Source organism: Glycine max, chromosome 10 (genome assembly GCF_000004515.6).
Source record: "Glycine max cultivar Williams 82 chromosome 10, Glycine_max_v4.0, whole genome shotgun sequence".
Taxonomy (NCBI): Eukaryota; Viridiplantae; Streptophyta; class Magnoliopsida; order Fabales; family Fabaceae; genus Glycine; species Glycine max.
In genome coordinates, this window is record NC_038246.2 from 37,314,505 (window position 1) to 37,336,853 (window position 22,349).

Here is a 22,349-nt window from a genome sequence, read left to right on the forward strand (position 1 = left end):
TGAGTCTTATAGATAAAAAAAATATAATTTGAATGAGAGATTCCACTAAAGATAAGTCAGACGAATTCTCCGACGAAGATTAATCATTAAAAAAGTTAGTTGACGCTTTGTATCCATTTCAAGTAGTGTAGATGATAAAAAAACCATAAGTAGATTAGGAGGGAGGCCCTACTAAATAGTCAATTAGGTTTTCTTCCATTGATCATCATTAGCAAAACTCTTGAAAAATAATATATATATCCAACCCATAAATGACATCTTGTCTAATAAAATTAGGAATGCCTTCTTATTTTTCTATAATTTTTAAATCAAAAGTATCTTTAATAAATATGTTAAAAATGTTAATTACTACTATTAAACATGCTCCAACTCATAGTACAACTCTCCTAAAAAAACTAAAGTCAACTAGTGAACTAAAAACAAATCACACTTAAAATAAAATAAAAAAAGAAGACATTTTCAATGTGTTTACAATTTACGACTATTTTTTTTGTTGAAGTATACAACTAATTAAATTTAGAAAATAACAATTTTATTTTAAAATTGTCATATTTGAATGACCTTTTTAATGGAATATATATATTAACAAAAGTTTATTTAAAAGCGTCAGATTCTGTGGAGACTGTGCTACTACTTCTACGCCCCAGTGGGCGTGCCTACATACTAGATTTCCCTTATCTTATCTCTCGTTATATCCATCTTTACAACTTTCATTTCATTTCCCTATTTCAGACACAGAAAGAAACTGGTGTCTCCGTTTGCAGCGTCACTACTTGCTACAACACGAGCCATGAAACCCACCTTCCCAATCCACTCCAATTCAAATTTCTCACTATAAACCACTTCTTCAAACTTCCCTCCGCAATTCTTAATTCATTCGAACCATGGCAGCGTCCTCGCTCTGTTCCTCTTTCACCTCCAAAACATGGAACCCGCACCGGCCGCACTCATGCTATCACCACAAAACCCCAAGCCCGCCGTATTCCACCTTTCTTCGCGGCGACGTTCAGCTCCATCCGCCGTCGGTTTCTAGAACACGGCGGAGCAGGCGGCGCCAATCGGGTGCGGTGGCGTCCCTCGGAGGGTTGCTTGGCGGCATCTTCAAAGGCGCCGATACGGGAGAAGCCACGAGGCAGCAATACGCTGCGACCGTTAACATAATCAATGGATTGGAGCCGGAGATTTCTGCATTGTCGGATTCGGAACTGAGGGACAGGACTTTTGCGCTGCGAGAACGCGCGCAACAGGGACAGTCTTTGGATTCGCTCTTGCCGGTGAGTTTGAACTTTTGAGTGTCGTAGTTTATGAGCGGTGTTTGAAAAGTGAAATCAATTGTAGTTGTTCTTGATTGTGACAAAGGAAGTGATTCAAGTGTACTATGTTTGTATGTGCATTGCAGGAGGCGTTTGCTGTGGTGAGAGAAGGTTCGAAGAGGGTTCTGGGCCTTCGTCCCTTTGATGTCCAGCTTATAGGTAAGTCGTTCGCCGGCATTTCGTGGTTTATGGAATTGGACTCTGTCATTTTGTGGAAAAAAAAATTTACATGCAGTTCTTAACAGACTTTGGAGTTGTTTTCCAATTAGAATTAGAATGAGAGTTTTGCCTCAGTAATCTGCATAATAAATGTTTGCGTTAAAGCTCAACATTGATTCCCGAAATAAAACTCCAATTCTGATTGGAGAATATCACCAGAAACACTTGTGGAACTGTATCTAAGTTTTGTCCTCATTTTATTGCCTTATTGTGGTGTACTCTAGCCCGTGCTATTTAGTGTGTATATAAATATATGCGTAAGAGAATAATTTATGAATATTGTTAGTTCGGGTCTTGTAGGAGGCATGGTTCTTCATAAGGGAGAAATAGCTGAAATGAGGACTGGAGAAGGAAAGACACTGGTTGCTGTTTTGCCAGCTTATTTGAATGCATTGAGTGGGAAGGGAGTTCATGTTGTTACTGTCAATGATTATCTGGCTCGGAGGGATTGTGAGTGGGTTGGTCAGGTTCCTCGCTTTCTTGGATTGAAGGTTGGCCTCATTCAGCGTATGTCTCATAATTCATTACTTCTCTCTCCTCTTTATGTATGGATTCTGTTTCTACATCTGTATTCCTGCATCGTTGGTCAGTTGGGGTTGGTTGTATTTCAAGCTTTTGTGTTGCTTTGTTGCCCTCCACTCTATTTTCATTTCTGAATAAAAGCTGATTCATTTTTGACGTAATTTGTTCTTTGGCTTTTGTTTAGGTTTTTTATATTTCCTTACTTGTTTTTAAGTGAACTTCTTCAAGGTGCAATGCATTTTAAACCTATTCCTTTGTTGCAGTCTAACAAATGCATTTGTTGGCAGAGAATATGACAAGTCAGCAAAGAAAGGAAAATTACTCATGTGATATAACATATGTCACTAATAGTGAGCTTGGTTTTGATTACTTGAGAGACAATCTTGCCACGGAAAGTAATTTTTCCTTTACATATTTCTTGCATTTAAAATATGCTTTTTAGATTTTTAGTTTTTATCCTTTTAATATCATGCTGAACTCTGAACTGTGGAATGTACAGAGTGTCGAAGATCTTGTCATAAGGGGTTTCAATTACTGTATCATTGATGAGGTTGATTCAATCCTTATTGATGAAGCTAGAACGCCGCTTATTATATCAGGACCTGCAGAGAAACCCAGTGATCGATATTATAAGGCTGCAAAGATTGCAGAAGCCTTTGAACGAGACATACATTACACTGTAAGTCTGCTAAATTATGTTTACAATTTTAAATTTAATGTAGTGTTAAGTTTATCAGCATACATACTCGCCTTTTCTCTATTGGTAAGGTTGTGTCTTTTAAGAAATAAGAAATATTACTAAGCATCATAAGAGGAGTCTGTTTTCGATTTTAGGTTTGCAACAAGGGTTAGAAACCAACTGTACTAGTCTGGTTATATGTCATACTTTAATTCAGCCAATTTTATGTATAGTTGAGGAAATTGTCAGGTGTAATTTTATCTCCTTAGAGCATTTATCATTGGGCATTTGGGCCTATATATTTTAATTAGAACATTGTAACAAAATTACAAATTGGGACTGCATTATCGTTGATTAATATTTCCATCCCTGATATGAATATGACAGCAATGATAAGTGAAGTTCATTTGTGATTATTAGTTTTTTCGTTTTCTGGAGGTATACTTGATGAGATGAGATCGTCATTTTCCTGGTTCATGATATATGGACAATGTGTTCACATTGTTCATACTATTTTTAAAACAACAAAATGTAAAAATTAGTTGAAGGAATATTTATCCCTGCTTTTTTTATGGGGCTTAGGGACCTTTCCTGTTTTTTCAAACATCTGCCTATCTATGGGGGGGGGGGGGAAGTTAAAAAAAAAAATAGGAAACTTGACCTGACTAGCCCTAGGTAAATGAAAATGAGGCAGAAGATGATTTTTTTTAGGAAGATGGCTTATAAATATTATATAGAGTGGAATGCTTATGTGATGCTAACAGTCAATTTGATATATAATATAAGTTAGTATCCATTTCATGGACTGCTTGGCAAAGTGAACAAACTTCTCTTTCACATTTGCCTCACAGCTGGGTGGTTTTCATGGGGTTTTACATATTGGTAGATTAAAGATATTATGTTGAAAATGGGAAACAAAGCATTTGTTAAGGGGCTGTTTGGGGTGTTTTTTAGTTTTGAGTTTTAAAATTTTTAAATTTAGTTTTAGTTTCAAAAAAAATTTAAAACCAGTTTTTAAAATATGATTAGTTTCAAATAAACTCATTTTGAAAGTTTCATATCGTATTAAAATTAGTTTAAGAGTACTTTTGTGTGGTGGTGACGACAATGGTAATAGTGGTGATGTCAATAGCAATGACGATAGAGATATCAATGGTGGTGGCGGTGGAGGTGGCATTGTTGGTGGTGGTTGCGGTGTTGGTGGTGGCAGCCAATGGTGGTGATGTTGTTGTTGTTGTTGGTGGTGGTGGTATCAATGTCGGTGGTGGTGGTAACGGTGTTGGTGGTGGTGGTTGCGGCGATGTTGGTGGTGGTTGAGGTGGCAATTACGGAGGTGGTATTGTGGGTGGTGGTGGTGGTAACAATGATAGTGGCGATGACAGTGATGGTGATGGTGGTAGCAATGCCGATGGTGATGTCGGTGGGGACGATGGTGGCACCAAATGGTGGCAGTGTGGTGGTGGTGGTAGCCATACTAGTGATGATGGTGATGGTGGTGGTGGTCTGGTGGTGACCGTAGTAATGGTGGTGACAACAAAAAGTGTCATTGTCAAATGTGAGAAATGTGTATTTTTTAAAATTAAAAACCAAATTCTCAAAACTTGTTTTCTTGGTTTCGAAAATGAGTCTAAAAATGTTTCAAAAATGATTTATAAACTATTTCAGCTCCATTTTTTGCCAAACACATTTTGTTTTGAAAATCGCATTTGAAACCCAAAAATTCGCGACCCTAGGTTAATTAAAAAAACACAGTTATGGAGATTTTGATTTTTATGCATTGTGAATGGTTGATGGTTGGTAAATTTTCATCACGACTATAACTTATTTTATCTTCAATGACAGGAGTGAATGCTCAATTATTAAAATAAAAGTGGATCTTTGAATATTCTTCTTCTTACTGAAATTGTCTTTGCAGGTAGACGAAAAACAAAAATCAGTTCTACTTTCTGAGCAAGGTTATGAAGATTCTGAAGAAATTTTAGCTGTCAAAGATTTATATGATCCTCGAGAACAGTGGGCTTCATATATCCTAAATGCAATAAAAGCAAAAGAACTATTTCTTCGAGATGTAAACTACATAATTCGTGGAAAAGAGGTCCTTATTGTTGATGAGTTTACTGGTCGAGTCATGCAGGTATTTAGAGATTCTACTTGACTTGATGGAAATAAACAATTTAACTACCAAAGGCAAGGAGAATAGTAGTGCCATCAATGGCAGTTTCTTGATTTACATTTGATTTAATTGTTATAATAATTATAAATTTATAATCTCATCCCTTTAATGTACTAATTTTTATTGTAAACAGCTATATGAAGATTTAAGATTATGGCAAAACTTTGCTTCAGATTATGGCTGAGAAAAGTATTAAATCATGATCTAATGTACTGTCATTTACTGGATAACTTGTGACAGTTATTCAACAATTAAACCATTATAATTTAATTATTTATACTATAAGAATAGTTGCAATTAATAATCACTAGATTTGGCTTGAAGTTTCAGCACAGAAACCATTTATATTAATCTACAGTCTACACCTGGACAATAGTCTACCTCCCTCCTTGAAATGCACATTAGGTGTTAATAGAGATTCCACCCTGTGATACATTTCACGTGCTGTGCTTATCTTTAAACACCCTGTGGTCAGCTGGCATATATATGGATTCTTTTTAACCTGTCATGCTTGTGAGTGCAATGCCAAAACCTTGGTGTTTACATTACTATCTAAATATTTTTTTTTTATTTATTTTGATCGGCAAAATATTAATTGTTAGATTGTTGGTTTTGGTTAGAAGGAGGGATTGAACCCGCAACCTTTTCCTCCTTCCCTTCCTTCTTAACCACCCAACCAATCTTATATCTCCACTATCTAATTATTGTAGCCAATAGCAAAATCTTACAATTCTTTGTTATATCTAGAGAGAACAAAGAATTAAACTAAAGAATATGTCACATCTTCAAATTTCTGAGAAGTAAATTCTGTTGGTATATCAAGGAACAAGTAATTTTTGTTTACTCTGATAGGGGAGAAGGTGGAGTGATGGTCTTCACCAAGCAGTTGAGGCAAAGGAAGGGTTGCCAATTCAAAATGAAACTGTAACGCTGGCTTCTATCAGTTACCAGAATTTCTTTCTGCAGGTTGGAAATGTTGTATCTGAGCTGATAAGTGAATCATCATTTCAGAATTTCATTTGCCTTTGAACTTACCTTGATGCTTTCAACCATGTACCTCTACAGTTCCCCAAACTTTGTGGTATGACTGGCACTGCAGCAACAGAAAGCACAGAATTTGAGAGCATTTACAAACTTAAAGTTACAATTGTGCCAACAAACAAACCTATGATAAGAAAGGTTTCTTCTTGCTTGTCATTCATGTGCAACACTTTAATAAACTGATGATTGTTTTGTCATGTGGAATCTGTATTCCAACTCCTCAATGGGAGGAATGGTAATATATTTTTTATTTACTACATTTATATGTGCAATGTATATGTAAATTATTTTGGTTCTGTTAGAGGTAGGGCCAGTGGATTCTTTCCATTTACAGTTAAGTTTGGAAGCCTTACTGTTAATCTTAGTAGATTTATTTTCTACATAATATAAATTATCTTTATAAATTATTTGATGTTTTTCTAGTTCCTAATCTTAAATTTCTTTCTCAGGATGAATCTGATGTAGTTTTTAGGGCAACTTCAGGGAAATGGCGTGCAGTTGTAGTAGAAATCTCTAGGATGCATAAAACCGGTCGCCCAGTGCTTGTTGGCACCACTAGTGTTGAGCAGAGTGATTCATTATCAGAGCAATTGAAAGAAGCTGGAATTCCGCACGAGGTAAGGTCCCTCTTGTCTTCCTACACTAACCTCATGAAAACATATTAAGATGCATCATTAAAAAAATATAAGCACTTTGTCTCTTTTTGAAAAAATCCACAAACAAAAAGATGAATTATATTTTTCAAGAAAGCCATATTCACCTTCTTAAAACAACTTGTTAAAGTTTTACATTTTCTTCTATTATAATGATTAATGAGCCTCACAACAATATTGAAAGGCCTTATTTTTTTTTCAATATTTTATATTATATTTAAGGTAACTTTCTTGAATGTTTAAAATAGTTTATTTATTTAAATATAGATAATACTAGTGTCCTTGAAGAATCCATCCATTTGGAGGTGTTGGCTCAAGTGTTTGAGCTGACAAAATACTCTTTTAATTGGAAACCAAATGAGGAGCGTTCAGCATGTGTGATACAGCAGGTGTTAGTGTTGGAAACATGTCCACCATGGACACCCCACCAGCTCAAGCAAGAGGAGTGTTTGTGCTTCATAGACAGAATGTGGCAGCACAATATTTTCTTAATGATACCCATTTACAATAATTTTTGTTTCTAAAAAAGACAGCCTATTCATAGCCTAGGGAAGTATTGATAAGTGATATCACTGACCAACTGCTCATCCATTTGAAAGAACTATAATGAAGCTTAATTTTGCAACCACTTTTTTTGTCTTAATTTTTTTGGGTATAAATATAGTGCAATATGTATTGTTTCTAGGTTCTTAATGCAAAACCAGAAAATGTTGAGAGGGAAGCAGAAATTGTAGCACAGAGTGGTCGTCTTGGGGCAGTGACAATTGCTACCAATATGGCTGGTCGTGGGACAGATATAATCCTTGGTGGTAATGCTGAATTTATGGCACGCTTGAAGCTTCGTGAGATATTGATGCCAAGGTATTATGGAGCTTTAATTGACAGTTTTATTATGGAGAATTTGTTCTTCCATGTACTTGTTGCCTTTTGATTGAATATTATTTAAAATGGCGTTTGGAAGAAAAGAGGATAGGTTTAGTGGGAGGAGGTGAGGATGCTTCCTTGGATGGGTTTTTAACGAGTGAGATGCTCTCTCTGCCAAGTTAGAAACCCCAAAATGCTTTATGCCCCTGTTTATGAGAGAAAAAGAATAGTATTGTCTGAAATGAAGGAGTGGGGTAGTTATAGTGAAGTGGTTTAGGTTTTCAAGTGGCTCCCACAGTGTGAGAGAGAGCATATAACAACACCTTGGTAGAACTATTGTAGTTACATATGTATATTCCTTGCTTGCACAATCTCACTGTTTCCAGAATTTATGTCACTGATACAACCTTAATGGGAAAGCATCTTCTGATTATTCCTATCCTATGGTTAAATTCCTATTCTTAGAGCCTGTCTTGCATTAGATCTGAAAGTTTAAACAACTTGCAAGTTGTTGAAGCATCTTATCAGACATGCATTACATTTTTTTCTGGGAACATATGATTGCAGAGTTGTTAAACCATCTGAAGAAGGCTTTGTATCAATAAAGAAACCTCCTCCCTCCAAGATATGGAAGGTATGTCATTTTTATTTCTAAAGTATTGCTTATGTAAATACAGTTATGGTGTGTGTGCTCTAACATCCTTCTACTTACTTTTTAGAAGGAGGATGTTAGCAACCTATTCTTCTTTTAGACCAAAATGTCCTATTTATTATTTCTAAAAAGAAAAAGTAGATAAGGGTATTTAAGACGTTATAGGAACCTCCTAAGAAATCAAGTAGAATAAAACATGAGTTTTATTAATTGAACAGGAACCAGGAGAAAGAGTTCTCCTCCAAGGATTTCCCCTTTTTTTATGAACTTTGTAATTCTCTAAGTGAATCCTGCTGCCATTATACCCTGCATCTATCCAACTGATCCCCTCTAACTAAATAACTGCTCAAATTGTCCCTAATTAGCTGTCTCTAACTATTTTTTCCTTCTGTTCTGTCCTAGACGTTTACAATGATAATCTTTTTAAATTTAAATTCATTATTTACTTACTTTTTTCTCATTCTTTTTCATCATTTTTAAAATTTGAATATGCCATGAGCCGATGACTCAGCAAGATTCCACTGATGGAAAAACATAAAAAGGTGCAGGTGGGCAGTTCTTGAAACTATGATTGTTCGTTTTTGTTGGAATGCATCAGTGGTTAATAAAATTGCCACACTTGGAAGTTTTGGGTGGCAATTATTAGGCACCATTAAACCCAATGAGTATGTTTGCATCCTCCAACATTTTTTCAGTTTATGATAATGAACTGTATGCTTAAGAAAGAATGTTGTTTTGAATCCAGGCTTTTGCTTGATCATCTTTGACTGTGAAATGGTTAAAAATGAAAGTGGTAAGAACATGGGTTGGCATTATAAAATTAAGTTGTGCAAGATGAATGTTTGTATGATGGTGGATAGGGAGTTCTGGTGGAAAATGAAAAAAGTTAGATTCAATTTTTTTAACATATTATATTATAAAAATACCCATAAATCTATGTTGCTTTGGATGTGTGTTTGTGCTTATTTTCTTTAAAAGCGTTGCATGTTTGTGTGTGAGTGTGTGCACGTACTTTTTACAGTAACTGTTTTGGAACTCCACGAATATGATATATTGTGATTCAGGTGAATGAGAAGTTATTTCCATGCCAACTATCAAATAAAAATGTTGACTTGGCTGAGAAGGCTGTGCAATTAGCTGTTGAAACATGGGGCAAGAGATCCTTAACTGAGCTTGAAGCAGAGGAGCGCCTATCCTATACCTGTGAAAAGGTGACAATCTGACGATGATGGATTTTTTAGTGTAATTAATGCTAGAAATTAGAATGTTTGAGTAACTACTTTTACTTTTAAGACAAGTAAAGCTTTCTTTGGCATATATATTTTTATGTAGGGTCCTGCTCAAGATGAAGTCATTGCCAAGCTGAGAAATGCATTTCTGGAAATCGGAAAAGAATATAAAGTCTTCACTGAGGAAGAGAGGAAGAAGGTCAATTTGTTTCTTGACTAGTACTTCCCCTCATACATTGCTGTTGATACATTATTAATGATCATTATGACTGCAGGTTGTGGAAGCTGGCGGACTACATGTAGTAGGCACAGAGCGTCATGAATCACGTCGAATTGATAATCAGGTTTTCTCTTCTTTCCTTTTCCTTGTAAGGTTGAAAGGAGGGAAACTGGGATGTACTGGCTTGTGGCCTTGGACATCTGCATATCTCCTACCCTCTTCTATTATTATTGCAGCTATAATAACTACTGCTGCTTCTACCACTCCTACCCTGTTAAATAAGTATTTAAAATTGGAACATTTTTTTTTATCATCCATAAAGCTGCGTGGTCGAAGTGGCAGACAAGGAGATCCAGGAAGCTCCCGCTTTTTCTTAAGTCTTGAAGATAACATATTTCGTATTTTTGGTGGAGATCGAATTCAGGTAATGCATTTGTTGTGTTGCTGCTACACTTGGAATTTTGATTGGCCAGAACTTGGTTAATATTGTGATGTGTAGGGCCTAATGCAAGCGTTCAGAGTTGAAGACCTACCTATTGAATCCAAGATGTTGACCAAAGCTTTAGATGAAGCCCAAAGGAAAGTGGAGAACTATTTCTTTGACATTCGGAAGCAATTGTTTGAGTATGATGAAGTACTTAACAGCCAAAGAGATCGAGTTTATACAGAGAGAAGACGAGCCCTTGAATCTGACAATCTTCAGTCTCTTCTTATTGAATATGCTGAATTGACAATGGATGACATTTTAGAAGTAAGCCTTGCTAAAATTATGCTCCTCTTTGTACCTTGCTTCATTGTCTAACTTAATAATGCAATCATGATGAATTAGGCAAACATTGGTTCTGATGCTCCAAAAGACAGCTGGGATCTTGAAAAACTAACTGCAAAAATTCAGCAGTAAGTGAAATCTTTTGCCCTCATGCTTGATGCCATGTTCGGTTTAGTTATATGCAGAACCTTGCTTTTGTTCCTTTAGTGCATTCATGCGTGATCTAATTCTCTTGTATAGGCATCATTGTTTTAATTCACTAAAGATTTAACTTCATTTTTTATTGGTGTTAAATGGTAAAGCAGATAATTTTTTCCTCAACCGAGACTAAGTTTTCCCCGAGCAATCTTAAGAACACCTTTCACATCATCCTGATCCACTTAGGGAAAGTGAGAGTCTGGTGGTATTTTTTCGTAAATAAAAATAAAATAGAAAATATTTTCTCAAACCAATCTACTCCTATTCTAAATGATGGCCTAAAGACCAAACTGAGAAGTCAAAATAAGAAGCATCTCTTGGATTGTGTTCTTATGCATTATTTATGATGAGGTTTTCTTTACAAGTTTAATAGGCGCGTCTTGTTAGTGTAAAAATTATTACACTAACAGCTAATCATAAATCATCTTTAATATGATTAAAGATAGTTATTATAAAAGTTAACAAACCCGTCATAAATGAGCATTTTTTATTGGATAATAGTGTAAAAAAAACATTACACTGTCAATGTGTGTATTGTTTTCTCTTCCTGTGTTTGGGTACTTTATAAGAGTTTAATTTCTATCTATGCACTGTCAGTCTAAAAGTTTTACATTATCAACCAACAAAAATTCATGATAAATATGATTTTTAAAGTAGTTATTATGAAAGTTAAGAAACTTACCATACATGACAGCATGGGTGTGTAAAAACAATCGACCCTAGTCGTTTCAAAACCAAATCGAACCACTTTATTAAAACAATTCGGTTTGAACCAAACTGTTTTCATAGAGTGGTTCAAGCGGTTTAGTGCGAACTGTTTGTGTAAAGTGGTTCGGTTTTTCTTTTTTATTTTTAAACACCAAACCCTGCACAACTTTACATTTCAGTTTGTGATTGAATGACAATATTAACTATTTGCTTGCTTGATAATGCATTTTTTTGCCTAATCTTTGATCTAAAATAATGTTGATGGAAGATATTTCATTTTCTCTTCAGATATTGCTACTTGTTGAATGATCTATCCCCTGATTTGCTGGGGAACACATGTTCAGATTACGAGGAATTGCGGAATTATCTCCGTCTTCGTGGTCGTGAAGCCTACCTGCAGAAAAGGGTCAGTTTAACCATCATTATTTGGGAATTAAATGAACCATTCTCCTTATGTTTGTTTCTTTCCTGTTCCTTGAATTAAATAACACATTTGTGGGGTGGGGGTGGGGTTGGGAGACTAAAAGATTTCTACTATTTAAAGGGGAGATTTTTTGTTAGTAAGGTTTTTTTTTTCAATTAAATTTTAAAACGACAAAAAAATGAGATAAGTGATTTAAATCAAGTAATTGATTATACATTTTTCGGGGAGGGGGAGAGGGATTTATCAAACCTCAGTGCAACTTGTAATAACTTTGTGCTATTTAAGGTTGGACTTTTACCATCATGTGTCATGTCTAAAAATTGAGTCGTCTTGAATTGGTTCAGTGGCCTTGTCTTTTCACATAATTTTCTTTACCATTTATTTCTTTTTAAATTTACCTTTTTATTACAACCAATGCTGCCCCATAGGATATTGTGGAGCAACAAGCAGCAGGCTTGATGAAAGAAGCAGAGCGGTTCCTAATCTTAAGCAATATCGATCGCCTGTGGAAAGAACATCTGCAGGCACTAAAATTTGTTCAGCAAGCCGTGGGGTTACGGGGATATGCGCAGCGGGATCCTCTTATTGAGTATAAGCTTGAAGGCTATAACCTTTTCTTGGATATGATGGCACAAATAAGAAGAAATGTCATATATTCTGTGTATCAGGTTTGCTCTTAATGTAGATTTTTAGGCTACTAGGCTTTCACCTTATCAGTTATTATAATTATAACTGCGTAACCCTTTCTTTCGAACTTTTGGCAGTTTCAACCTGTGCTGGTAGAGCAAGATCAGGACAAAACAGAGAATCGGAAATCAGGAAAACGTAATGCACGAACTCAGGTTAATCCAAACCCTGATCCAGTTGGCACTGTCGAGCCTTCAACGACAAGTACTACTTCCTAATATAGCACTCAAGACTAATATGTATCTGGAGTTCCAACATATTGAACGAGAAGTAGAAAGCTTCAGTTGATCCTCCATGTTTGTTGCAATTTATTATAGAGATTGCATATGATCAAATGTTGTAAATATTTACAAATGTATAGCAAGCTGTAAAAAGCTTCTGTTAATCCTCCATGCATGTCGCAATTTATGGTAAAATAGAAATTATGATGCTCAAACGAGTTTTTTTTTTCACAAATACATGCGCGCGCACCCATTAAGTTGATCCTCCATGTTTGTACCATCTTATTTGTAGAGATTGTCAAATGGTCAAAAGTTGTCGCCTGAATATCAAATGATTAGCCAAATTCCAATTCGGCTAACTTTCAACACGATTCTAAAATAATGAAAAGAAAACATCAAAAGCGTAAATCTGCCAATCTGACTATGGATCCTCAAACTACTCCAGAGTGTTTGAATTTTGAAATAGGTGAAAACGATAAAATCAGGCTGCGATAGATATTCAATAGCCTTATTTTTTCAATTTTTAATTTACAGTTTACAATATCAATATAAATTATCAAAAACTGTTTAAACATCGAGCCAAAATGATATTCTGCTTTGCTAAATATTTAAACCAACTGAATATTTGATCACTATTTAAGATATCAATACCCAGTTATCTTCCTATATCTATTCGGCAAAACATTCAAATTTAAAATTTGAGTTAACAAGTTGTACAAATTTACAAATGTATAACAAGCTAGAAATGCGTAAAAAAGCTTCAATTAATCCTTCATGCAAGTCGTAATTTATGGTAAAATAAAAATTATGATGCTCAAACGAAAAAAATTTACAAATACATTTTTAACCCCTCTCCCAAGGGAAAAAAAGAACTGCACCTTAGAATGCAAGGTCAATAATTTTATAAACAAAATATATTGATTAAATTACATTTGACAGCATTTTTTAGTCAGGGTCCTGAAAGTTACTTTGCGCATCAAATATTCTTGCTGAATTTTACCCTTCAGGTGAAAGTTCAAATCCATCGCCTTGAATAACTTGCTGAATAATTTTATTTATGGTGCTTCCTTTAACCTGAATTCATTGAAACATAATGAATAACTCGATAAACCAAGATCCAAAAAGACATATATTATAAAAATTTAGGGATGTAAAAGTAGTAAAAGCATAAAGTAGCCGTTCCAAACAATGCAAAGAGTTCTCTTAACAATAACGGCGTTAATTTTTTTTTATAAGTATGATTGTATCACAGCAAGGAATCTGTAAAAAAAAAAAAAGAGTAATAAAGGGGTTTTATTGTAATATTGAAATTTTGAAGAAAAATCCATGGTCATTCCTCGAGAGATTCGAGGTAGTCGTAGTTTTTCCCCAAAAACTTATATCGTGAAAAAATAGCATGTTTAGATTAACCTGTCTTGAAGAAATAATACTTTCTAACTGTTTTAGAATTGCTTAAAAAAAACTGTTTTAGAACTTTTAAATAATATTTGTTCTAAAAATAGCAGAACCAGACATGATATTAGATCTAGTGTGATGCCAGGACCTGACCTTAATTCCGATAGCAATGGCCGTTTTTAATTGCACAAGTTCACCTAGTCTCAAAGAACCTTGTTTAGTATCTCTAACAAATACCAGGGGCACATTCCTTGATGAAGCCAAACTTAGGAGATGTTTCGTCAGCCAACGTGGGTTACAGTCAGAAGCTACAAGCACAGCCTGAATAATGTAAAACGTCAATAATGTCTTCTTTAGTCTTTACCCACACCTGACACCAGAAAGAGGCATATACTACTAATGCAACTCGATCATTTATTACTAAGAAAAACTAATCGAGTTTGAGCAATGTAAGAAAAAACAATAAGGAGGTTGCCACATGCATTGCCAACTATTAGTATTTGCAGGGATTAGCAAAAACAAAAAGTCTTATTATTAGTAGCTGGCTTTTTGCAGCACCTTGTAAGTTGTAAAGATTAAAACATCATAAAAAAAAAGTGCATGTTGAAGGATTTACTTAATAAGAAAAGGTGAAGGTACTAAATAAGTGATTAACAAAAGATTTACATATTCTACATTAGACAAACAGAGGAAATCAACCTGAAGCTTAACTGAAGATGCTGTATGGTTGCTTCTCAAAGAGATGAGTTCAGTAGAGCTTTCTAACTCCGTGCAAGGTTTCATGCGCTCAAGGACACGAGTTACATCATTGACCCCAATAGAAAATTGTTGCTGCAAGGAACCACACAAATGTTACATGATTGTGTATGCTTCCTGATAAATTTATCCAAAAATGTTTTATAGTAGTTGCCTAAACCACGTAGAAGTTTAACCTTTAACCATATCTTCTCTGGCAAGGAACTTCCATCCAAATGTCTTGCAGATTGGATCCCCCTGTTCAACAGAATAAGCATTAGTAAGATCAGGTTGGAACTTGCACCATAAAATTGAAGGCAGTTGATTAGTAGTTCACTCTTAAACTGTTAAAAATTCTCTCTGGCCACCAATTCAGCTTCAATAAGCAATGGCCTTGTGGATCAAATCATCAAATCATGTTGGAAGAATAATAAAAACAGGAAGCATGAAGCATCACATGTGAAAAACATGCATTATACCTACGGATTGATTGGAGCAAATTGGTGAGACGTTCTCCTTCATAGAAACTGCAGATAGAAACTAAGATTAAATAATGATCATCATTATAGGATTAAAAAAGAAACAATAGCAATAATAACAGAACACAGAATAAAAGCCACAAACCATTAACAACTTAAAGGTAGAAGCATATACAATAGGAATTCATTCACATATATACATACACAAAAAAAGTGGAGGGTGTGCATACTTATTTTCTAGAGAAGAAAGACTGGAATTTGAGTTGTTTCCATCCTTCTTTGGAGTTTTGGCACTATTCCTACTCGGCATACTCTGCTTTCAATGTATTAAGTGACTACAACGCAATTAACTAATTCAAAAAGCCTTTTCAATCAGTTTGAACAATTACGCACTGCATTTGATAAATTTGTCAAAAAAAAAAAAGGTTTACGTCATCGATAGAACAAAAAATTCCAATATCTCGATAATATATAGCTTGTATCGTAGAAAGTGATGAGTAAAAGAACATTGAACGTACCAGTGTCGAAGATTGGAGCTTGAATTGATGCTTCTAAGTTCTAATCGCACTTCAACACGGAAATTTAGGAGTGACGAGAAATAGAGCCCTACTTTCTTTCTTGCCGCGTTTTATATAATAATTTGGGTTGTGAAAGTTGGGCTTGGACAGCGGAACACAGATGACCCACAACAAATGGGCCCTAATGGAGAAAGAAAATGTGGCCCAGGTCACTTTAAAAAATGGAAAAGGAAAAGGAATACTGCCAATCAAAATAAAATAAAATAAAGTACATTGATACCATGGGCTAACATGTCTTGCCCCATTACAAGTCCTTTTTTTTTTTTGACAAACTAAAATAAGACGGTTATGTATATCGTACATCTTGCGTTACATTTTGAAAAGTTGATTCAGAATGTAATTTACAATAAGAAGTACAAAATGCAATAATGAAAATACAGAAAATAAATATCAAATAAGACAGGCTAAGTAAATTGGTCATGGATTGAATACTGCCAATTTAACTCATCTTAGAAAATGAGTTGGGTCAAATATGATGTTTTAATTAACAGTAGAGAACCAGAAAAATTAGTAGGTAGTCTTGAATTACATAATCTCATTAATCTTTATATAACAAGTTATCAAGTGTTATTATTTTTGTTTGTAAATTAAAAAACTTGAATATATGTTTTGTAGAAATTGATTGATATCAGGGACAAATAATAGTTTTAAACCACCCAATAATATCTTAGGTGAACCAGTTGCACATGTTTACTAAAAAAGATCTAAACAAGTTCATACAAACATCTTAGTTTTCTATATTTAAAAATCTGAATTAATTCATTGTTATTATATTGATTGAACCAACTAGGATCGGTCTAAAGAGATTTGAATAATTCAGAGTTCTTTATTCTATCTTCTTTAGTGCCATAGTAAATAAAATCTATCATATTGATGTGATGAAGTCCTGCTGTGATGAAGTCCTGATGAAGGAAAAAAAAAACAAAAGAAGTAAATGGGTATACTATACCTTCTAAAGCATAGCCATGTGACAAATCCAACTGCCCCACATTCATGCATATTTCAACATTAAGCAAGGCTAATAATGCCAGACTAATTCATACCGTTAAGCATGGATTGGATTGATCAGAGTTGGTATTTTTAATAGGTGTTGAACTCAATGAATTGTATAATTAATTAGCCTTTCATCCAACTCCAATGGATGAAAATCTCAATATTTGATTTATGGATCCTATTCAGACTTGAGTTTTGGATAAGACCTATTTAGTATTATTTAATACACATCATTATTCATTATGAATCTTTTTCTTTAGTCTTTTTTTTCCTTGACTAACGATTGGAAAATCTATCTCTGCAATGACAGAGAACCTGTCTCAGCACCTCCATGAGAAACCACATAACAATAAACAACTCCAAGCATAACAGGCGCTACATAATTCATCAAGATACTTTAGGTATGATTCGAAGTGGTCCCAACAGAGACAACACTCCAGTGTTCCTCCACCAGCATATTCAAATCCAGGGTAGCAGGGTCAACATTCGAACATGAAGTTCCTTGCTTAAGTTTTCCCCAGACAAAATGTGCTTAGTTCACTTTAATTTGTATGTCCTAAAGGAAGTGGCATTTTCTTGAATTTATCAACAAGCGGTTAGTCCTTGCTGACCAAAGTATGCATCTGTGCAGGTCAATGCCTGTGGCAGCACTATGTCACATATTCTGGAAATGATTCTGCAATGGCACTACCAAATTGTAATAATGTAATTCAGATGCCAAAAATTCTACACACATTGGTGTCATTATTGATTCATTTCGCCTTCTACTCCCCACCACTGTCCCTGGCTACACCACTGTCATTATTTTTAAGTACTCTGCGGCTTTTTCACAGGTTGACAAATGAGGGTCACTTGGGTGTTCATTGACAAATCCCGGTTCAGCAGCTAATCATGAGGTCAGACAGAAACGAATGCTTTTGTCTGGAATATAGTAAAATGTATTTCTCTTTCAATTGGAAAAGCACAATTCAGCAAAGCTGGACACAATAGTTGAAGTGTTGGTTTGAAAGGTTGGCTATATCACTTATCTGCCTTCTCGGATGCTGGCTTTTGGGTAAGGAAATATGTTTGTTATCTGTAGGATTACAAGAATTCTAAGATGGGTAAAAAAATGGTTGACAAAGCGATTAAGGTTCCTATAAATGACCAAAACTTGTTTGTTGTGTCTAACGAAAAACAGAAATTATGTGCAGGTCGTGGCCTGGAACAATGGTGGCCAACTGAATCAGAACTTGTGCAAGTAATCCATAATAAGAAAAACATTAGCTGGCAGCTTAGATATTTATAAGGAAGGAAACAAAGTTTTCACTGAAAGGAGGATGATTTGATGTTGCAATATTTAAAGAGTTGCGTTTAAGAGGAAATTAAGGTATAAGAGTTGCGTTTTCTATGAAAATAAATATAAGAAAATCATTTTCTCTCTTATACCTTAATTTCCTCGAGCCATTGATTGGCTGCCTCTTCCACGCTGGAACAGTATCCTACTATATGATTGGTTCAACCATTTCTAGGACTATTTTTTTCGGCCACTTGGGGGTAACTCGTTTCACAATGGTTAATACCCTCAGCCCCATTGAAATATCCAAATCCATGAACACATAAGACTCAAATATGAAACAATCCATATATATTATATGGTATTATATGACACAAACTTTATTAAAAACTGAATTCAATAAAGTGTATAAAATTTGATTATATTATTACTCAGTCTTTTCTGTCTGAAAGTCTGTGAATACAACCGCCCATTTCAGCTTCTGCTGTAGCAGTAGCGGCAATAGTTTTATGCTTCCCACAAGCCAAATACTCAGAACTCTCCCATTGGCTACCTTAATTGTCGTACATTGTCGCTGCCACCGTTTACCTCAGTCACTTCAATCTTTAATTTTTCGTTCCCCCCCTCCCCCCTTTCTTATTTCTTTTCTGAAACCATTACTCTCATAGATATATATGTATGCAACATATATTGAGCAAATGCAAATCCCAGTCTGAGGTACCAACAGTGGTGAAATACATTATGATAAGCCAGTTGAGTCACTGTTATTGGCTAATCACTTCTTTCACTGTCTTTTTCTGTGCAAAGTAAAAACAATTTTTACTCTTTGAATAAATAGGAGGGAAGGGGAAACAAGGGAAAGAAAGAAATTCTTTCCCAGAGAAGGGTGTTTCCAATATAGAAGATAAAACTTAGGGCTCAGACGGAAGAGGGAAAGAGAGCCCAGAATGGGAATCATGACATAAAGTCTTTTGTCAGAGGGTCAAGAACTGAAAAATCATGTCTGATATTACCAAAGATTCTTTCAACCAAGACAAATCCTAGACTAGTCCTTTAAACCCTAACCAGATTCACCAAACCTCATTTCCTAAAAGGAGGGGAAAATCAACTAAGCAAATTTAAACTTTCAGACCATTTTAGCCACTTGGGTGCTCGCAGATTCTGAGCTTTTTTGGGACAGAAAGAAGAAACTTGATGCATGATAAACTTTTTTCTTTCTCATGCTGCAGATAGTATAACCTGCCTTTTTCCTTAACTGTTTTACCAGACATGAGTCTCAGAAATACTAGAGAGAACGCACAGTTTGTTTGTGAAAGTCAAGACAACAATGACATAACTTCAGGTAGTGGTCTGAAGGGTTGGAAACCTCACTTATCTACCTTGAAGGATGCTGGTTTTGACGCGAGTAAATGGATTTCAGCAGTTAATGCTCACAAGAAAAACGGCACAACAGAGAAGACATGGACAATATAGGTCCTTCTTCTGTGGAAAACAACGATGCCTAAGGGGTGGAAACATTGTTCCAAGGGAATAGCATTGGGTTCAGATTATTGTTCATAATCTGGTACACTCAACCTCAAATTAAACATGCACATAGACAGGGAGTTCAAGGTTGTGATGACCTACTAGAATTTTCTGTTCTATAATTGAACTTCTACATGCTTATCAAGCTAGGAATAAGTTGAACTGTGTTTTCTAAGTCATGGTTTTGCATTTTACAATGTTGATAAGCAAAAGGTGAAGTAATTTTTGTAAAAAAGATATGCTCCTGCCTACATGGTTTTTGTGCTTCTCTTCATATGTAAGGTTTGTATTATTATTCAGTTTATATATATTGGTTACTGGTTTTACCATATTGTGTTTTGTGTAGGTTAACAAACTGCAGCGGGAGAAAAGACTAGAGACTATTGTTGACTTCAACCTTAATGAATGATACAACATAGAAGATTGTACAAAGTGCATTACTCTGCACACAAGCATCACCCGAGGATCATCCATTAATGTCAGAGGTTGTAAGAATGTTAGAGGGAGAACGGCTAGCTGAAAGATGGGAGGAATGGCAGTATGTGGAGGTCAATACAAGGCAACATTATGCGAGACTGCAAAGAAGAATGAAATGGGAAGGGAAGGGAGGGAAACAACTCATAAGTGATGAAAGCAAAGCTATATGGATGAATTTGGGGTACCCTACTCAACTGTCTTCCTGCTACCTTTGGTTAACTCTGTTTGAGTTTGTTCAACTACTAAATTTATATGCTACCACCAAGCAATGGATCATATATGCTGAGGATGTTCCACCTTAATTAACATGTTTTTGAGTCTTACATATGCACCTTAGTTAAATACTTACAGCAATCTTATACTATTTGATTATTTTTGGTGAAAGAGAATTACGATTTAGGAAAAAAATGCTAAACATGAACATGCTAATGATGCCTAAAATGCTAAACATGAACATGCTAATGATGCTCCGCAGCCCAAAAGCATTGTAGATTTTTCAATCCCCCAGACAACATCGTATGTAAACCAAGCTTGGTATAACAACGACACAAAAACAAAAAAAGAAAAAATCAAAGACAGCCTGAAGTATTCTAAAAGGGCTAATTTAGTATGAAATATACTCTATATGCTAACCTTGTCTAATGCAAGACTGAGGCAGTTCTTTGCTGCAGTTAGATCTCCTTTTTTCCAAATACAGTTTCCTAAACGTAGCCAAGCATCTGCAAGATATGGGTTTAAGAGCACACATTCAATGGAGTCATCCCTGATATCGAAAAATACCCACACAAAGGAGTAAACTTACCAAGCTAACCACGGCCGGAGAAGACAGCTGGACTAACCGGAACTGGTGTTTCACAAGCTCGACCTCCACAGCGACACAGCCCGCCAGTTAATTAGGGTTACTTAAACAAAGACGGTCCTTCAGCAAAGCCGTAAATCGCGATGTAAAAACCAAAAACTTTGCCCCTAATTACAAAAATACCACCGTGGCGTATTCTAAATCGGTTGTTAATAACCGTCGTAGAGTGTAAGTCGTAAAATCAAGCTTTTTTAGTAGTGGTGGTGTGGGTCCACCAAGTTAGCTGTGAGCTACAAACTTGATGAGAGGAAATTTGACAAAATAAAATAGAGAGAGAAGGACAAAAACCATTTGGATCTAAGTGACTACTCCGTTCCTTAATTTCTTATTGCCACTTTCCTCAATAATGTCTTATTTCAATACCTTATTGTACTTCATCTATGCTTTTATTAAATTTAGTTTTAATAATGATTGCACCAAAATTTGAACTTAGAACCTCATCTATATTACCCTAAATTCCACCACTACATCGATTTCTTGAGTAATAATTGTGCTAAAGATTTAAAAGAATTTTGTACTCATAGGAATTATACTTTGTGTTCAGTAAGATTGTCTCCCGTAGAAAAAAAAAAACTAAATAATTAAGAAAAATCTTTAAAACACACGTTAAAGAAAAAACTCTTGAAAACACTTTGGTTAAAAAATAGCTGCCAACAACATTTCACTTAAAATGAGAACTCAAATCTATCATATAAAGTAGATTTATAATATATGAGCAAACTAATGGATAATTTATTCAAATAGTACATGCTTGTTTGAGATGTATTATTAATACAATAATTTACATAATATTATATGCAATATTATTTTTTGTGTTTATTTTTCTTCATCACGACATTAATTATGTTACACATTTTTCTTTTTAGTCCGCTAGTTGCACATTTTGTTGTAAAATTTATTATATCGTCAATTACATTTTTCTATACCAAAATGGCTTTGTGGAGATCAAATTAAAACATGTTTTATGATTGAGACAAAAATATTTTTATCAACAGATTATGATTCTTATTTTTATGTCTATCTTATTTTTATTGTTAAATTTGTGTTAGAATAGGCACCGTAACATTTATCAAAAACATGTACTTAATTTGTTTTCACTTTTTCACATCTTCTAAGAAGCACAAAACTGTAACAGCAATGCGAACAGGGTGAGATGGTCCTGAATCCTCATGATTCATGAACTGCGAACTGCATATTCATTTATTATCATCTTGGAATGGGGACCCTGAATAAACGACGAACCTCATTTTTCTTATTTTTAGCTTGACCAATAAATGACGAACCTCATCTCGGTCCAACCCGATTTTTATATAGAGTAGTATTTTTTTTTGTTTGCAGGAATTAAATTAGATACAAAAAGATTTACGATAATTTGTAATTTGCACACTCAATTCAATCAATCAAGTTAGATCATTTAGTAATTTTTGCTGATAAAAAAAGATCACTTAGTAATCTTATATA

The 22,349-nt window shown here is 34.9% G+C and overlaps 2 protein-coding genes across 10 annotated transcripts; one reads left to right on the forward strand and one right to left on the reverse strand.

Annotated features, from left to right (window-relative positions):
- The first annotated feature begins 670 nt into the window (after nucleotides 1-670).
- On the forward strand, nucleotides 671-12,736 carry LOC100803415 (protein translocase subunit SecA, chloroplastic). 2 transcript variants are annotated; one of them, XM_006589017.4, is made up of 20 exons: nucleotides 671-1,274; nucleotides 1,400-1,472; nucleotides 1,833-2,039; nucleotides 2,342-2,445; nucleotides 2,554-2,733; nucleotides 4,649-4,867; nucleotides 5,759-5,872; nucleotides 5,972-6,085; nucleotides 6,397-6,564; nucleotides 7,286-7,461; nucleotides 8,032-8,098; nucleotides 9,181-9,327; nucleotides 9,449-9,544; nucleotides 9,621-9,689; nucleotides 9,888-9,989; nucleotides 10,065-10,316; nucleotides 10,395-10,462; nucleotides 11,529-11,646; nucleotides 12,093-12,332; nucleotides 12,429-12,736. In XM_006589017.4, exons 1-20 carry the CDS (start codon nucleotides 885-887, stop codon nucleotides 12,567-12,569), a joined length of 3,045 nt encoding a protein of 1,014 aa, XP_006589080.1. In that variant the 5' UTR covers nucleotides 671-884; the 3' UTR covers nucleotides 12,570-12,736. The 2 variants fall into 2 exon arrangements, with proteins under 2 accessions (XP_006589080.1, XP_040861648.1); XM_041005714.1 differs by lacking the exon at nucleotides 671-1,274 and having other exon boundaries at nucleotides 1,394-1,472; nucleotides 1,819-2,039.
- Nucleotides 12,737-13,412: 676 nt separating this feature from the next.
- LOC100805011 (uncharacterized) lies at nucleotides 13,413-20,981 on the reverse strand. 8 transcript variants are annotated; one of them, XM_026124099.2, is made up of 9 exons: nucleotides 20,832-20,981; nucleotides 20,663-20,748; nucleotides 15,700-15,880; nucleotides 15,412-15,494; nucleotides 15,182-15,229; nucleotides 14,900-14,960; nucleotides 14,667-14,798; nucleotides 14,121-14,288; nucleotides 13,413-13,646 (listed from the first exon to the last, which is right to left on the reverse strand). In XM_026124099.2, exons 4-9 carry the CDS (start codon nucleotides 15,489-15,491, stop codon nucleotides 13,569-13,571), a joined length of 567 nt encoding a protein of 188 aa, XP_025979884.1. In that variant the 5' UTR covers nucleotides 15,492-15,494; nucleotides 15,700-15,880; nucleotides 20,663-20,748; nucleotides 20,832-20,981; the 3' UTR covers nucleotides 13,413-13,568. The 8 variants fall into 8 exon arrangements, with proteins under 8 accessions (XP_025979884.1, XP_014618645.1, XP_014618643.1 ...); XM_014763159.3 differs by having other exon boundaries at nucleotides 15,412-15,516; XM_014763157.3 differs by having other exon boundaries at nucleotides 15,412-15,531.
- Nucleotides 20,982-22,349: the final 1,368 nt, after the last annotated feature.

What these genes read in the sequence shown, in the direction of transcription:
- LOC100803415 (XM_006589017.4), top strand. Translation starts at nt 885, where the DNA reads ATGGCAGCGTCCTCGCTCTGTTCCTCTTTCACCTCCAAAACATGGAAC. An exon ending in TTACTGGTCGAGTCATGCAG is followed by an intron (nt 4,868 to 5,758) that starts GTATTTAGAGAT and finishes TTACTCTGATAG; the next exon opens with GGGAGAAGGTGGAGTGATGG. An exon ending in TCATATATTCTGTGTATCAG is followed by an intron (nt 12,333 to 12,428) that starts GTTTGCTCTTAA and finishes AACTTTTGGCAG; the next exon opens with TTTCAACCTGTGCTGGTAGA.
- LOC100805011 (XM_026124099.2), bottom strand. Translation starts at nt 15,491, where the DNA reads ATGCCGAGTAGGAATAGTGCCAAAACTCCAAAGAAGGATGGAAACAAC. An exon ending in CAGAGAAGATATGGTTAAAG is followed by an intron (nt 14,799 to 14,899) that starts GTTAAACTTCTA and finishes GGTTCCTTGCAG; the next exon opens with CAACAATTTTCTATTGGGGT. An exon ending in CATCTTCAGTTAAGCTTCAG is followed by an intron (nt 14,289 to 14,666) that starts GTTGATTTCCTC and finishes TACATTATTCAG; the next exon opens with GCTGTGCTTGTAGCTTCTGA.